This window comes from Plecotus auritus (genome assembly GCF_963455305.1).
Source record: "Plecotus auritus genome assembly, chromosome: 1".
Taxonomy (NCBI): Eukaryota; Metazoa; Chordata; class Mammalia; order Chiroptera; family Vespertilionidae; genus Plecotus; species Plecotus auritus.
Window position 1 is genome coordinate 131,229,470 of NC_137770.1, and position 15,055 is coordinate 131,244,524.

Sequence of the window (15,055 nt, forward strand, 5' to 3'; positions counted from 1 at the left end):
AAGTAGTCCAATAAGTGTAACTCTAACAGTTAGACTCTAACTGATCTTCTAAGTGCCCTTAGTCTCTAAGTGTCTAGCTAGCTTCTCTGAAAAAAAGGAACATACACACACATACACAAAACTTACACATTGCTATTGTTGTGATTAATTTTCCTAAAACATTGCTTTTAAAAAAAAAAGAAAAGAAAAACAAAACAAAAACCTAAACCCTAGTCTTAAATCACTGTCAAAATTAGAGGCTAAATTCTAGTCTCCAATCTAGTCCCTACCTCCCTCTAGTAACCTTACTTCCTACACTATGAAAATCATCCTTCCAAGCAAACTAGTCTATTTATCTTCAAAATGAGTTATAGAAATTTGTAACTGAAACATTCTTGAGTTTTTCTGGAAGCTTTGCTATTTAACGTCACTAACCAATGATGCTACACATGGACAAGACAGAAATACTGGCAAGGAGGGGGTGTCCCTTAAAGTAGGTTCTCCAAATGTATATGTTAAAAAGTTGACAAATTAGTTAATTTACCTGTTTTTACTTATGTAGACACATTTGTATAATTAAAGTTAAGTATTTATGAAAAGCTTAATTTCACAGAAAAGTTTTCTATATGTATTACAGTAATTTTAGATTTATACTGAACAGATCTAGTAAATGTGTGCATCGCCAGTCACCTCCAGTAAACAAATGCACACAGCTGGGTCATGGCTTAGCACATGTCAGAATATCTGCGGCTGGCTCGGTTTAAAACTGCTGCACAGCCCTGGCTGGTTTGGCTCAGTGGATAAAGCGTCGACCTGCAGATTGAAGGGTTCCGGGTTCAATTCTGGTCAGTACATGCCGGGATTGCTGGCTCAATCCCCAGTAGGGAGCGTGCAGGAAGTGGCCGATCAATGGTTCTCTCTCATTGTTGATGTTTCTCTCTCTCTTTCCCTCTCCCCTCCTCTCTGATATCAATAAAATACATTTAAAAACCAACAAACTGGTAGTCCTCCCCCTAGAGATGGGCTCCTGCCTGGCCCCCAATATCGCCAAATTAATACTTTTCTAGTCTCTTTCATTTGTGTGTGGCCTCCTCCAGAACCCAAACCCTGAACCTGAACCCTGAACCACGTGGACGTGAAAGGGGTTCCCGCAACTGGCGCCCGAATGTGGAACATCTGGAGAAGATGATATTTTTCGCCTAGAGCAAAGGAAGGAAAAAATATACCAAGAAAAGGTGTGGAAAATTCACCAAAAAAAGAAAACAACTCCAAGACCATGTGGATTCCCGCAACAGAGAGGAATTGACAGGACTGCTCCAGCCATGAAGACAAGAGGAGAAACAGTCCAGAGATGGAAGACGCTGATGACGCCTTAGCATACTAGCAGTCAGGAGTTGTGCGTCGCTGCAGGTTGCCCAGGACCAAACCAGAGAGGGTCGGACCTGCATTGCCACCATTTGTCCACCATCCAGAATTGTTGGACATTGAAATTGGGACACAAAACTATTAGACATTGAAATTGGAACTCAAAGAACTGTTGACCCAGAAAGAAACTTACTACAGACTGATTCATTTGCCTTTCAGCATAACCATTATTTTTTTTTTCCAGTGGAATCTTTTTTATTTTTTTTAAATTTCTTTATTGATTAAGGTGTTGCATATGTGTCCTTCTTCCCCCATTACCTCCCCATCCCCCCACTCATGACCTCACCCCCCTGTTGTCTGTGTCCATTGTTTGGGCCCATGTGCATGCATACAAGTCCTTTGGTTGATCTGTCCCCCTTACCCCCACCCTCCCCTACCTTCCCTCCCAGGTTTGATAATCTGATCGATGTTTCTCTGTCTCTGGAACTGTTTTTGTTCATCAGTTTATGTTGTTCATTATATTCCAGAAATGAGTGAGATCATGTGATACTTAAAAAAAATAAAATAAAAAATAAAAACAAACAAACTGCTGCACAGCCCTGCCGGTGTGGTTCAGTGGTTGAGTGTCCACCTATTAACCAGGAGGTCAAGGTTCAATTCCAGTCAGGGCACATGCCCAGGTTGGTTGCAGGCTTGATCCTAGCAGGGGGCATGCAGAAGGCAGCCGATAAAGGATTCTCTCTCATCACTGATGTTTCTCTCTCTCTCTCTCTCTCTCTCTCTCTCTCTCTCTCTCTCTCTCTCCCTCTCCCTCTCCCTCTCCCTCTCCCTCTCCCTCTCCCTCTCCCTTCCTCTCTGATACCAATAAAAATATATTTAAAAAAAAACACAAAAAACCCCACAAAACTGCTGCACAAAGTCGCACCATACAACAACAGAACCAATTACCACCCGAGATATAGTGTGATCACATGCTAATTATTCCCTGAACATTGTTTGGGAGTGGTGCCTCTTGGATTTAAATATGTAGACTATAGTTGTAGATATGTAATATTTATTTATGTGGATAAAATTACTACAGTGTTTTTTCCAACATATGGACTATTGGTTAATATAACAGTGAATTAATAACAAAAGAAATAACCTGTTAATATAATTGTAAGTAAATCTTGGTTAAAAGCATTTTAAAATTAACAGGGTGTTAACTTTTCACATATGACATACAGACCGGAAATTTTGTCCATTAAATTCGAAGTTTGTTAAATCGAGGTCTGCAAAATCGAGTACTTACTGTAACAGGTTAACAGTAGACTGTAAATATTAAGGCAGAGCTGGTTAAGAACCAGTACAAATCAGACCAGGGGCCATGACATTCTGGAAAAAGCAAACTATGGAGTAAAAAGATCAGTGGTTGCTAGGGGTTAGAGAGGGAATGAGGAAGAAGTAAATAGGTAGAGCACAGAGGATTTTTATGGCAATGAAACTATTCTGTATAACTAAAATGGTAGATAATGGACATGGATATATGTGTCCAAATCCACAGCATATACAACATCATGAGTAAACCCTAAAGTAAAGCTATGGACTTTGGGTAATAATGATGTGTCAGTGTAGGTTCATCAATTGTAAAAAACATACCGCTATAGAGTTTGATGTAGTACTGTGGGAAGTTGTGCACGTGTAGGGCAGGTGTATATGGGAAATCTCTGTACTTTCTGTTCAATTTTACTGTGAACCTAAAACTGCTCTAAAAATTGTTTACTATAAAGAAGTGCACATATAAAAATATTTAAAAATTTAACCCGTCCTCTAATAAGATAATTTCCAATGTAGTTCTTTTATAGATCATTTCTGAGTAAGTAAGTATAACTTCTTAGATAAGTTTTAACTTCACCAAAATCTTTCAAAAGCAACAAATGTCTGCACTGGAATTCCAGAAAGGCACTTATTTTCAGATTCTTGGTGCTTTGGCTAGGACCATAATCTTAATACATTAACATTTCAGACTTGAAGCATAACAGTGTTACTGTCAATGCTTACAGAAAACCTTCCACTGCCAATTAATGTTTACAATACATGAGTATAACCGTATAACTACATTATGCAAATCTAAAAATCATTTTTAAAAACTATGAATTTTGGAACTAGAAGGAATGAAAGAGAACACTTAGTTCATCTTAATCCCTCTGAGGTCAAACACAAAAAGTATGAATTCCTTATTTGCAAAAATGATTTCCATATCTGCCCCTGCCTACATTCTACTAACAGGGGTCCTCAAACTACGGCCCCTGGGCCACATGCGGCCCACCGAGGACATTTATCCGGCCCGCCTGGTGCCGCTGCCTGTCCTGCTTAGCAGCGGACTCGTCCCGGGCCCGCAGTGCGCATAGGAATTTGTTTATAGTTTTTTTTTTAAACTATAGTCCGGCCCTCCAATGGTCTGAGGGACAGTGAACTGGCCCCCTGTTTAAAAAGTTTGAGGACCCCTGTGACATCTTCTGCTACTCCCACTGAAATGCCTTATTCAGCTATGCAGAAACTCACCATTTCTTAATTTGCTAAGTCTTTTCATAACTCAGTATCTCTGAACATACATTCTTTTGTTCTGAAATTCACCAGGACGCATGCACACTTGGCGAACTCCTATTCATCTTCTATCACACTACGTATTTGAGTCATAATCACCCAGAAAACAATTTAAGAAAATTTTGAACATAGAATTCTAACTGTGGAATATTTCTAAGCAGAAAAAATACTGCAAAGAAATCTTGAACTTTATTTAATAGGTAGGTAGTTGTGTTACTGGTATAGTAATTATTTTTTGTGTATTGTAGGATTCAGCATATGAATAAATATGACAAGTGTTGGGAACCAGAATTTTATTGTGAGAGATACAAATATGGACTAAACTTAGATGAGGAAGTATCCTGTAGTGCTGAATTTGAGGGTATTAGCATGAATTCATTAAAAAAAAAAAAAAAAGGTACTCTCTGGTTCTGGCAGGTGAAAAGGCCAATTTGCAACAGTAGGCAATAGTAATGAGTATATCTATACCCAAACTTTGGCTTTTAAATTCCATTCTTCACTAAAAAAGCAATTCTAGAACCCTTGAAGAAAAAAAAAAGGTTGATTCTATGTCTGGAGCAACAAGAGTGTGAGGTAAGTCTGGGCATCATGTTATGTTTAAGTTAAGGAAGTGTTCACAGACTAAAAGAGCCATGTCAAAGATATAGAAGCCAACCACTGGTCAAATCTTTGAGACAATTTTAGCATCAAAAGGAATACTGATGTAATTATTTACATATAGATTTAAAAAGAATGCCAGGTAACAAATACAGGAGAAATATTAGAATTTTTAAAAGAGTTACCCCTTTTTTGTAGCCCCTAATGTACTAAGTGATACAGGTAAGGATCATTAAGAAATGCTAAGAACAGTGGGTGAAAGGTTGTTGAGGTATTAATAGGATCACAAAAATATCCTACAGATCATGTGCTAATTATAAAGAGGAAAATAAACCTCTACAATGGTGTGATCTGGCTATCACCACCTTAAGCAAATGATAAAATTTATCATCACCAATAGTGGGGCAACCTAGTATTATATGCCTTGTGGTGTGATGTAATGTTAAGTTCACAACATCTCTCCTATGGAGTATTTCTGCTGTTTATGTTTAATGTACTCATAAGGAAACAATCAGATAAATTAAGAATAAGTAAACAATCAGATAAATTAAGAATGTGGGAAATTCTACAAAACACTACCCCAAACTCTTCAAATAAACTCAATGTCATGAATAAAGAATCAAACAGGTGGGCATATTCTAGATAAGAGATATATATTAACCACATTACTTTGATTGGATCCTGGATGACAAAAGTAAAACAAATACTATGAAACTCATTTTGGAGACAACTAGAGAAATTTAAATACAGACTATATGTTAGATATTACTGAATTACTATTGCTATTCTGAGGAGTGATAATGGTATGATGGTTACAAAGGAGAATGTCATTAATAGGAGATATATATAGAAATATTTAGGAGTGAAATGTTAAGATATCTGCACTTTCAATTGGTTTGGCAAGTAGAAAGTACATATGGCAAGAGGATAACAAATGGTGTATATATAGATGAAGTATATGAATATCCATTGTACTATTAAGCTATCTGTAGATTTGAAAATTTCAAAATAAAAACTTTGGGAGGGACGTGGGGGAGAATTTCAATTCAGATGTCACATCTTCTCCAAAGGCTTTTTTGACTTTTCTAGTGGAATTATTTTTCCTGTTTTCAGTATTCCCACAAGACTATTTCTATTTTAGCACTTAACAAATTTGTAACTGCCTGTTTACAGGTCTGACTTTGTGGAATTGGTCTCATTTTCATTCCCAGAACCTAGCTCTTTTACTGGTACTTACTAGATAATTAGTGCTTGTTGTTTGAATGAGATCATTGATAAGCCAAAGTGACAGGTTGAAACTGAAATCCAGCTATTGCCTATATCACATTGTGCCTAGAATTTAATCAAATCCATCAAACAAAAAGCCTATTAAACACTCCTATGTGACCTATACCATTATAATAGATACCCACATCAGCGTTCAAATTAATTTAAAAATAAAGCATAACAACTCTAAAGCAGCATAACCCTTAAATTATCACAGGCATATTTTCATTTTAAATTATTTTAGTATCAACACAAGGAAATTAGGGATGCATACCTGTTCTGTATCCTTCAGATTGGAGGTCTGGTTTTCTCCCATGACTCCAGGCTGCTCATTTTCCCATGGTAATTTATTTTTTCCTTTTCCTGCACTTAATACCCTCCGGGTACAGATAGTTGGACTGTAAGATCCATAAATTTGCATGCTATCCCTTGTATGGTCACCACAGTGACAGTATGCACTCTGAGTTCTGTTACCAGTCAAAAGCCAATCTGTATCTGCTCCATGTGCCAAATGGCTTGACCTACCCTGGGCAGATGATGGCATGAGTATGGCGTACTCCACAAATCCCTGTTCCGTTAACCTTGGGAGGGTTTTTCTAGCCAATCTGGCCTGCACAGCATTCATCACCCCATCTCCATTATCTTGTAGTTCAACAGTATCCACAGCTTTGAAAAGGATGCTGGTTTTACCTGAGCCCATTGATGATGCCAACACAGCAAAGGCTTCCAGAGCTGCTTGTCGAACTCTGCGTTTGCTGTCTACAAGAGCTGGGGCAAGATCAAATGACAATTTGGGTAAGTCAAAATCCTCACTGGGATAAGTCAAGAGGGAGCAAATGCAAATGTTCACTACCTCCTCTCGAACTCTGGAATGCTTATGTTTGAGATGTTCCAGGAGTAAACAAAGCACCTGTTGAGGACCTACTTCCTTCATGAGTTTGAGGAAGATTTTCATGTATTCTTGTTTGATCACCAACTTGTTGTCTGCCAGCACTTTGACAGAAGCTGCTATAACTGGTCCCAAGAAGTGTTGTACCTGCTCTCCAAGGCGAATAACCAGTAAATGCAGAACCTGAAGTGTGCCATGGACCACTCTGAAGTTAGAATCGTCTAACAAATTATACAGCAAGCTGATAAAACTGACAAGACTAGAATGAGGGTTAGAACTAGGATTAAATCGCCCCATCACCTGTTTTAGTTCCTCAACAGCCTGAGTCCGGTTCTTATAGTCTTCCTGATCTAACAATCTTGAATGCAGCTCCTGAGGAATAATCCCAAATTTAAGATTGCTGTTGGAAACAGTCACTGCACAGGGAAGGGGGTCTTCGGGAAATCCAGAAGCTTCAATTTCCAAATAATAAGGAATCTGACTGCCAAACTGGGACTCCAGGCGGCGATTGTAGTGTCTCCTCAGGGCAGATGGCAGGCGAGAGATATAGGATTGAAATTTCTCTTGGCCAAGTCGCTCCCCAATTTGTTGAAGTGCAGAGAAAGCTGTCTCAGATTCTTCTTCTATCTCCTGATGGCCAAGCTTTCGGGCTAAGGATATTATCACTTCGGTAAGATCTAGGCCGAGCAACAAATCCTCAGGAGTAAGCAAGATAGGGAACAGCAGTGCTGTTGAAGCTCTAAGCCGAGCATCGGTACTTTCCAGTCCTTGCTGTATAAGCGTTCTTAGCACCTGTCCAGAACTACGTTTCAGACATATGTGTAGGATCTGCAGCGCGTCTTTCCGCAGGGCTGGATTCTCTTCTCGTAAAGAGACAACTAGTTGAGGCAGAAGTGCTAAGCTAAAGGCCTCTTCCAGCTGGCCTGCCTCCCCCTGACCTCGAAGAACGTCCAAGAGGAGTTGTAAGCAGAGTCGCTTCTCATCTCTACCTCCTTCCACAAGCACTCGGCCCAGGGCTCGATACAGTGCTTCCTTCCGTCTGGGGAAGCCAAGTCGACCGCCACGCCGCGGCAAAACAGCCTGCAAAGCCTGAAAGGCCTCAGAAGGATCTGGCGCGGTCCGCAGGAGTTGAAGGAGCCGAGTCTCCTCTTCATCTCCTCCTGACAAACCGCCTCCAGACCCTGACCAACTACTTGAGATAGCCTCCGCGGGCATCAAGAAGGTCGAGGCCAGAGGCGAAGGTGTGGAGGGGCAGGAACCGTGATCTCCCGCAGCTCCACGGCAGCAGTTTTTCTCGCCTCTCATGGTGCCCGCACCTCGACTTTCATCAGTCTCTGGGGCGGAAGGACGGCTGTGGCTCTCGGGGCGATAGGAACATTTGGCTGGAAGAGGAAGCAGCAGGAGCAGCGCGGAGGGCGCAGCCGCCATGGTGGGTCGTTAGGTGGCAGAGGCTGGAGGAAACCATCGTCTCCGAAGGGTTTGATGGAGCCCAGCCTTCTTGTTCCTCTCCAAGCCCCAAGCTGTAGAGGAGAAAACACAGCTTCAGTCAGCTTCCAGGCCACCCCCAACTCCGGAAGCCCTCGGCAAAATGGCCCCCGTCAAAGCCCCAGACCCCACAGCTACCACCGGGCGTAACCAGGGGCGCCACGTGACCAAACCCACCGCTTCCATGGTGATATATCCAGCGCGGACCTTTTGACCCGGAAATTGACCTGCGGTGGTGCATGCTGGGTCATGTAGTCCACGTCAGGTGTTAAGACTAGGCCGAGGTCTCCTGGAAAAGGAAGTGAGAACAATGCGAACATAGCGAACTTAGTGAAAGTCTCTGGAGCGGAGTTGTCGAAGAAGGTGTGTTGGGGGAGCCGCGGGGCTGGAGGCATTAGGCGGAAGTGACGGTCTCCAGGTTCAGGGCGGAAGTTCCCTGCCCCACCCGTAAGAATTGAGGTTTAGAGGCAAGCGAGGATCCTGCCGGTACTCCAGTTGTCCACGGCTCCTCCTCCTGTCGTTGCCTGCGTGATTCCTGGGACTCAGGTATTTTCCTTTTGCTGTCCACCTGCGGCGCAGGCATTGGCAGAGTTTTGCCGGAGTGCCGTTGGTGCTGGAGAGAGGTAAAGAAATAAACGGGAGTAAGCAAGGAGAGAGGAGACATCTTCTTGTGCGGGACTAGTTAGCGTTGTGAACGCGTTGCTCTCTACAACCCTGAGGCAGTGCGAGCCTTTCCCCCTGCCGTCCGCTTAAGAGACAAAAGATCAGGATCAAGACCAGGCTCAGAGCTTGCATTCTTTTTTCAAATCCGGGTTTTAGGCCCTTACACTCCCCGCCCTCTCCCCGACCCCCCCTTTTCCTACTTTGCTTATCCTCCCTCCGGCCGTGGAGGGTTCAAGGTTTTGTCATTTTTCCTTACCACCATCACTTTTAAGTTCTCTTTAAAAACATACTTAATCTGTAATAAATCTATTTTTCCCTAAAGCTAACCGCCTCTCGCGTGTTCTCGAAGTCTCCCAAAGCAGTTCCTCTGTGGGACTTACCTCCACCCCTCCCGCTCCCTCCGCCGGCCCAGACTCTCTCCAGAATCCTCATGCATCTCTGCAGCCTTTCAGTCTCCTGGAAAGGGAGATTGCAGAGAAAATTTCAGTTGGGGTAGGTTTCTTGGCATCATGGTCCTAAAAGAAATCTGCCCTGTAGATTTAAGGCTGATACTAGACGTTTCTTTGTTGTAGGTGAACTGTGGATTTGGTGAGCATTTTAACCGCTTGAAAGTAAGCGGACACAATTGAAGAGATGGAGTGTTTGTTGTAAGGCTGACTTCTTTGAAGTGTGGAAGAGAATTTTTTGTTGTTGAAGGAATAACACAATTGCTTTTGAATGATCCAGTAAGCAACGTTTGAATTTTCATTTGAAGTCTCCAATTTATGCACTTCAGATGCAAGTGTACCTACCCTGCTCTGTGCCACATGGGATGTTTCTTAAGTACATTTTTAAGCCTTAGAATAATTGAGTCACATGTGCCAAACCACTTTATAAATAATGTTGATGAATAATTTAAGTTTAAGAATAATTTCTGATGTTGTCTGAAAGCACAATTTGAATATCATAGGTTTCTTTTTTCCTTTTGGGGCTAGAATAAATGTAAATGAGTCTTGTGTAAACCATGCATCCTTGTTTTGCTTTTAAGTTCTAGATTGTTCCTTTAAAATTTCTCATTTTGATGGGTAATTGAATCTGCCTAAATTTGGTTTCGCTATGTTTCAGTAGATTAAAGAAAAACCATTCTCTCTCTCTCTCTCTCTCTCTCTCTCTCTCTCTCTCTCTCTCTCTCTCTTCTTGTAGGAGAAGAGGAAGGGCAGGGAGAGAAAACCAAGAGATGATTGTAACAGTTGTCAATGAGACATTATGTCTGGTTCTCTTATTTCCAATGTAAACTTTTACTTAAATTTTCTCAGACTTCAGGAACCCAATTCAAACTAATCTAAATAAGGGAATGATTTACACATTAGAATGTACACATTAGAATGCCAGTTTATGTTGGAATAGAAGATTACCCTTTCCAGTGATTAGAATTTTCAGGTTGAAAATCCAGTGAACTCTTTCATGTATCTGAGAACTTGGGAATAGTAAGTAGAGGTTGTGTGTAATCATAGAATTAAAGAAAAGGAACTTGGAAAGTCTTGAATGGTATTCATCATCAAAGTTATGGTAGAAGCTTAAGAATTATCCTTTATCTCTATAGAGCAGGGGTGGGGAAGGTCCAGCTGGAGGGCTGTATAAGGTTCTCGAAATCATTTGGCCTGGCCCTGCCAAGGCATTAGGGGTAAGTTAATTAAATGTTTGACCGAATACAGAAGGCTAATTTTTAAGTTGATAATTTTGTATGGCCCTTGATGTCATAAATATCCAAATGCCCCTTGGCAGAAAAAAGTTTCCCCACCCTGCTATTGAGAATTCTTCACAAGGGGCTTAGATACTTAATCCAACCAGTTATGTCTTTTTCCTTGGAACAAAGCAAGATGAAGTTTGATTTTTTACTACTTTTCTCAGGGCCTTGTAGATAGATCACTGTGTTATAGATTGCAATTTATTTTATATCTGATGAAGATTTGAAGATGCATTAGTCTCCATGGTAGATATTTAGGAAATGGGATCTTAACAGCATCACATTATCTTACTAATTATCTTTTAGGGTTATTCTGTGGAAGATAAATCTCATTCATTTAATGTGTATTGTTTATTTCTATTACAAAGATTTTTTTAATCTTACTTTTGAATTCTACGAATCCAGGAAATTCTAGGAATTGTGTATGGACTAGAAAAGTCTTTTGTATTGAACCATAAATAGAGATAGGATAAAAAAAATTAATCAAATTCTAGAAGAGTGGAATTCTCTGTTAGGTGTATTAATAGGACACCTCTGAAAGTTGAAAGTGGATAATTAAAGATACATTGAAAATAGCAAATTCAAGTAAAACAACTTAAAAATATCAATAATTTTTAAAAAGCTTAGTTGAAATAATGGATTACAAGAGTGTTTGTGATATATACCTTAATTTTTGAACTGAATTTATTAAGCAAGTTAAATACAATTGCCCTAAAAACATCCTTTATTTCCTTCATCAGTGATGAGATACTAATTGGTTGCATGAACCACTATAGTTTTTTCTGTGTTCTTACTCAAATTTTACAGACATCCAGGAATATTGAAAATCAGTGTGAGCTCTATAAACTATTATGACTTTTAAGGTTAACTCTTGTAGGTTAAGAAGTTATTGTGAAGAAATACTATGCAAATGAAAGGTGTTATTAATGTTAACAGGTAATTATAATAACACTACCATATATTGAGTGTTTGCTATGTGCCATACACTGTGTTAGGTACTTAATGAATTTTAATTCATTTAATCCTGGCAACAAATTTTTGAGGTTACATTTTCTACATTTGTAATTTGGCAATTTTTATGGATGTTTCCAATGGAAAGTAATTGGACAGAGAAAGAAAGTAAAATTTAAATTAGTCATTTAGCTACTTGCTTGGAGCTTTGGGAAAGTTTTGGTGGGGGAGAGTGTTAAACTATAGGATAAAATTAGATTTTTCCATTATTAATCATTGATATCTTTTATTATATATTTGATTATATATATTTTAATTTTTTTTGTTCCTGTTCTGAATCTTTTTAGTTTCTTGAGACAAAACTTTAGGAAGGTTTAAGATATTATGAACTTATTTTTACACATGTGGAATTAAACAGGTGCTCTTGATTTAAATCAGTGATAATGTTTTAAATTACTTAGGTTTATGTTCCAAAGCCATTGTACATTTCTGACTGAGTCAAAACTATAATTTTACACAGAAATCCAATTTTTGTTGCATTTTAAGTAATAATTTGAGTAAGTTAACAGGATTTCGTATCCATTGCAACCAGTTTTTCAGTGGATAGGTTAATTATGTAACTTTTAGTTTTCAGTAATACCTTTCTTCTGTTTTTCCTGATTCTGTGATGTAATGATACGTATTATATAACATGCTCTAATCTTACTATTGTTTCTCCAGAGATAATGAAAGTCAATCTCAGAGAAAAGTCAAATATGTCAATATGTGCAATAGGTTCACTCGTAAAATTCTATGCCATCATTAGTTTAATTCTTCTGTGAGGAGTTGAACTGTGGGAAAGAAATTTAAGAAAGGAGCTGATATGATAAAATATTCTCTTAAATTCACAAATTACACTTTTACAGAAAGGTACATGTGTGTTGGGATTTTTTAAAACAATCTTCATTTCCCTTCATCATTTATTTGCTTTCGTTGTAGCAGATAATTGCCTCCCAACTGATTTCAGCACCACTGTCAGCACTACTGTTTTGTAGCTTAGATGTCAATTAAGCAGTTACTAAACACACAACTTGACCTTTATTAACTTTGTTTCAGAACCTAAAATTGTGAAGCTGCTGTAGACTCTGGAAAGTTTAATTTTATCTAACATTGTATTTATGTTGTGCATATTTATTACATTTAAAATATATATAATAAGAGAGATGAATGTGATTAGAAGTGAAGTACAATACTCTTACCTTTTTAAACACTTTTCAAATGGGTGCTATTTATTCAATCTTGACTTATCCAGTTATTTGGATTTAGAGTATCCTAAATATTTGTTTATTGTATCAAAATTAAAAACAAATTAAGTATGGGAAAGATGTGGGGGAAGAAGAATCAATCCTTCTATGATATAAATAAAAGGAAATGAATGTTCCATGATCCGTCTTTATTTCCTTTTGAATCCCTTATGTATTTTTGTATCTGATCTGCATAGTGTTTCTTTATATTTTATATGTGTGTGTGTGTGTGTGTGTGTGTATGATCTATATTTTTTTTGGTTTCTACTTTGCATTTTTTATTTTCTTGTTTGAATTAAAACTTTAATAAGATTAAGAAATTGTGAGCTCATAAGTGAGGCAGAATAACATACTATATTTTATTTTAGAACTCTGGAAACAGTGTGCCAAGGTTTAACTCTTCCCTTGGACTTAATTTCTTCGTGCTTCAATTTCTTCATCTGTAAAATCGGAATAATAATAACAGTGCCTATCTCATGGTGTTACTCTGAGGATGAAAGGTGTTAATACATGCAAAAAGCTTACTACATTATGACAATAGATGCTCTTTGTAGAATAATTTAGTCTTGTCAGGAGTGGCAACAATTATAAATAGACTCAGTAAATATTTTAAGCGGGTCAACACTGTATTACATATGTCTCCTTTTTCCCCCATTGGCCTCTCCCCAGCCCTTACCACCCCCAGCACATGCCCTCACCCCCTACTGTCTGTGTCCATTGGTTATGCTCATATGCATGCATACAAGTCCTTTGGTTGATCTATTACCCCACCTTCACCCTCCCCTGCCTTCCCTCTTAGGTTGGATGGTCTGTTCAATGCTTCTATGACTCTGGGTCTATTTTTGTTCACCAGTTTATGTTGATTATTAGATTTCACATATGAGTGAGATCCTGTGATACTTAGTTTTCTCTCACTTGATTATTTTGCTTAGCATAATGCTCTCCAGGTCCATCCATGATGTTGCAAATGGTAAGAATTCCTTCTTTTTTACAGCAGCGTAGTATTCCATTGTGTAGAGGTACAACAGTTTTTTTTGTTTGTTTGTTTTTAAGAGTATAGAGAGGTTGCCCTGACCGGTTTGGCTCAGTGGATGGAGCGTCGGCCTGCGGACTGAAGGGTCCCAGGTCCGATTCTGGTCAAGGGCATGTACCTTGGTTGCGGGCACATCCCCAGTAGGGAGTGTGCAGGAAGAAGCTGATCGATGTTTCTCTCTCATCCATGTTTCTAACTCTCTATCCCTCTCCCTTCCTCTCTGTAAAAAAATCAATAAAATATATTTTTTAAAAAAAAGAGTATAGAGAGGTTTATTTAGAATAGCATAAACCTGTAAGGATATTTATTCATTCCATAAAAAGTTCATCCTCCATACAAGTGATTATGGGAATCTCCTTGTATGTACTTTATTAAAGTATGCATACATGCATGTAAGATCTTTGTCTAATCTCTTTTCACACCCCTCCACACCCCCTTCCCTCTGAGAATCGTCAGTCTGTTCCATTTCCATCCCCCCGATTCTATTCCATTCACCAGTTTATTGTGTTCATCAGATTTTTTATTCATTTGATTTTTAGATTCACTTGTTGAAAGTTATGTATTTGTTGTCACTTTGTTGTTCATATTTTTACAGCAGTTCATATATAAGAAGCCTATTTAGTTGTAAAAGGAAAGTATAACTCACAAGCTAAGTTAAAATAAGCTTTGAAGCTCTTTATTTTAAAACCTGTGTCCTTTTCATGAACTCTTCAAATGTCACTTTTCCTTAGAATGAAGATTTGCAGATATAAGTTGTTTCCTCACTAAGTGGTCTTCACTGTGCTAGGCACAAAGTAGGAAATCAAAAGTGACTGTGAAATAAGCAAATTGTTGACTAATTATGAGACAGGAGTAAGAAGGCATAGTATTTAGAAAATACCCACTATTTTCTCTATGAGACAATTTGTAAAATATCTGGACAACCACCCTGTTGTATTTGCATGTACTTTAAATGTGTTAGTATATAAACTAAGGCCCTGGTTAAAGATACAAGATTGTTAAACACTTAAAAACACAAACTTCACATTATGTAAGATGGCACTATATAACATATATATTCTGCTTTAAATTCAGGTAAGACAGAACCACATAATATTCCAGAGAGGTGATTTGACTAGCATCTTGGCATAAATTGTGTTAGGCCTTTCAATGTCCTTATCATATGCAGAGAAACAACTCTATTCGTCATGCTCAAGGGAATTTATGACAATGATCTTGGCAACAGGTGACCT

The 15,055-nt window shown here is 38.7% G+C and overlaps 2 protein-coding genes across 7 annotated transcripts in view; one reads left to right on the top strand and one right to left on the bottom strand.

Annotated features, from left to right (window-relative positions):
- Positions 1 to 8,276, bottom strand: part of TOGARAM1 (TOG array regulator of axonemal microtubules 1) — a 125,408-nt gene extending 117,132 nt beyond the window's left edge. For all 4 annotated transcript variants that reach the window (XM_080685062.1, XM_080685061.1, XM_080685060.1 and 1 more), the window contains exon 1: positions 6,068 to 8,276. In XM_080685062.1, coding sequence (XP_080541188.1) covers positions 6,068 to 8,110 — 2,043 coding nt within the window. In that variant the 5' untranslated portion in view covers positions 8,111 to 8,276. The remainder of the gene's footprint in view (positions 1 to 6,067) is intronic.
- Positions 8,277 to 8,401: 125 nt separating this feature from the next.
- KLHL28 (kelch like family member 28) overlaps positions 8,402 to 15,055 on the top strand; it is a 30,305-nt gene continuing 23,651 nt past the window's right edge. The window contains exons 1-2 of one of the 3 annotated variants that reach the window (XM_080642564.1): positions 8,606 to 8,713; positions 9,403 to 9,555. The gene's annotated coding sequence lies outside the window, so the exon portion shown is untranslated. Of the gene's footprint in view, positions 8,791 to 9,402; positions 9,556 to 15,055 lie in introns of all 3 variants that reach the window. The other 2 variants (XM_080642563.1, XM_080642565.1) reach the window with 2 other exon arrangements.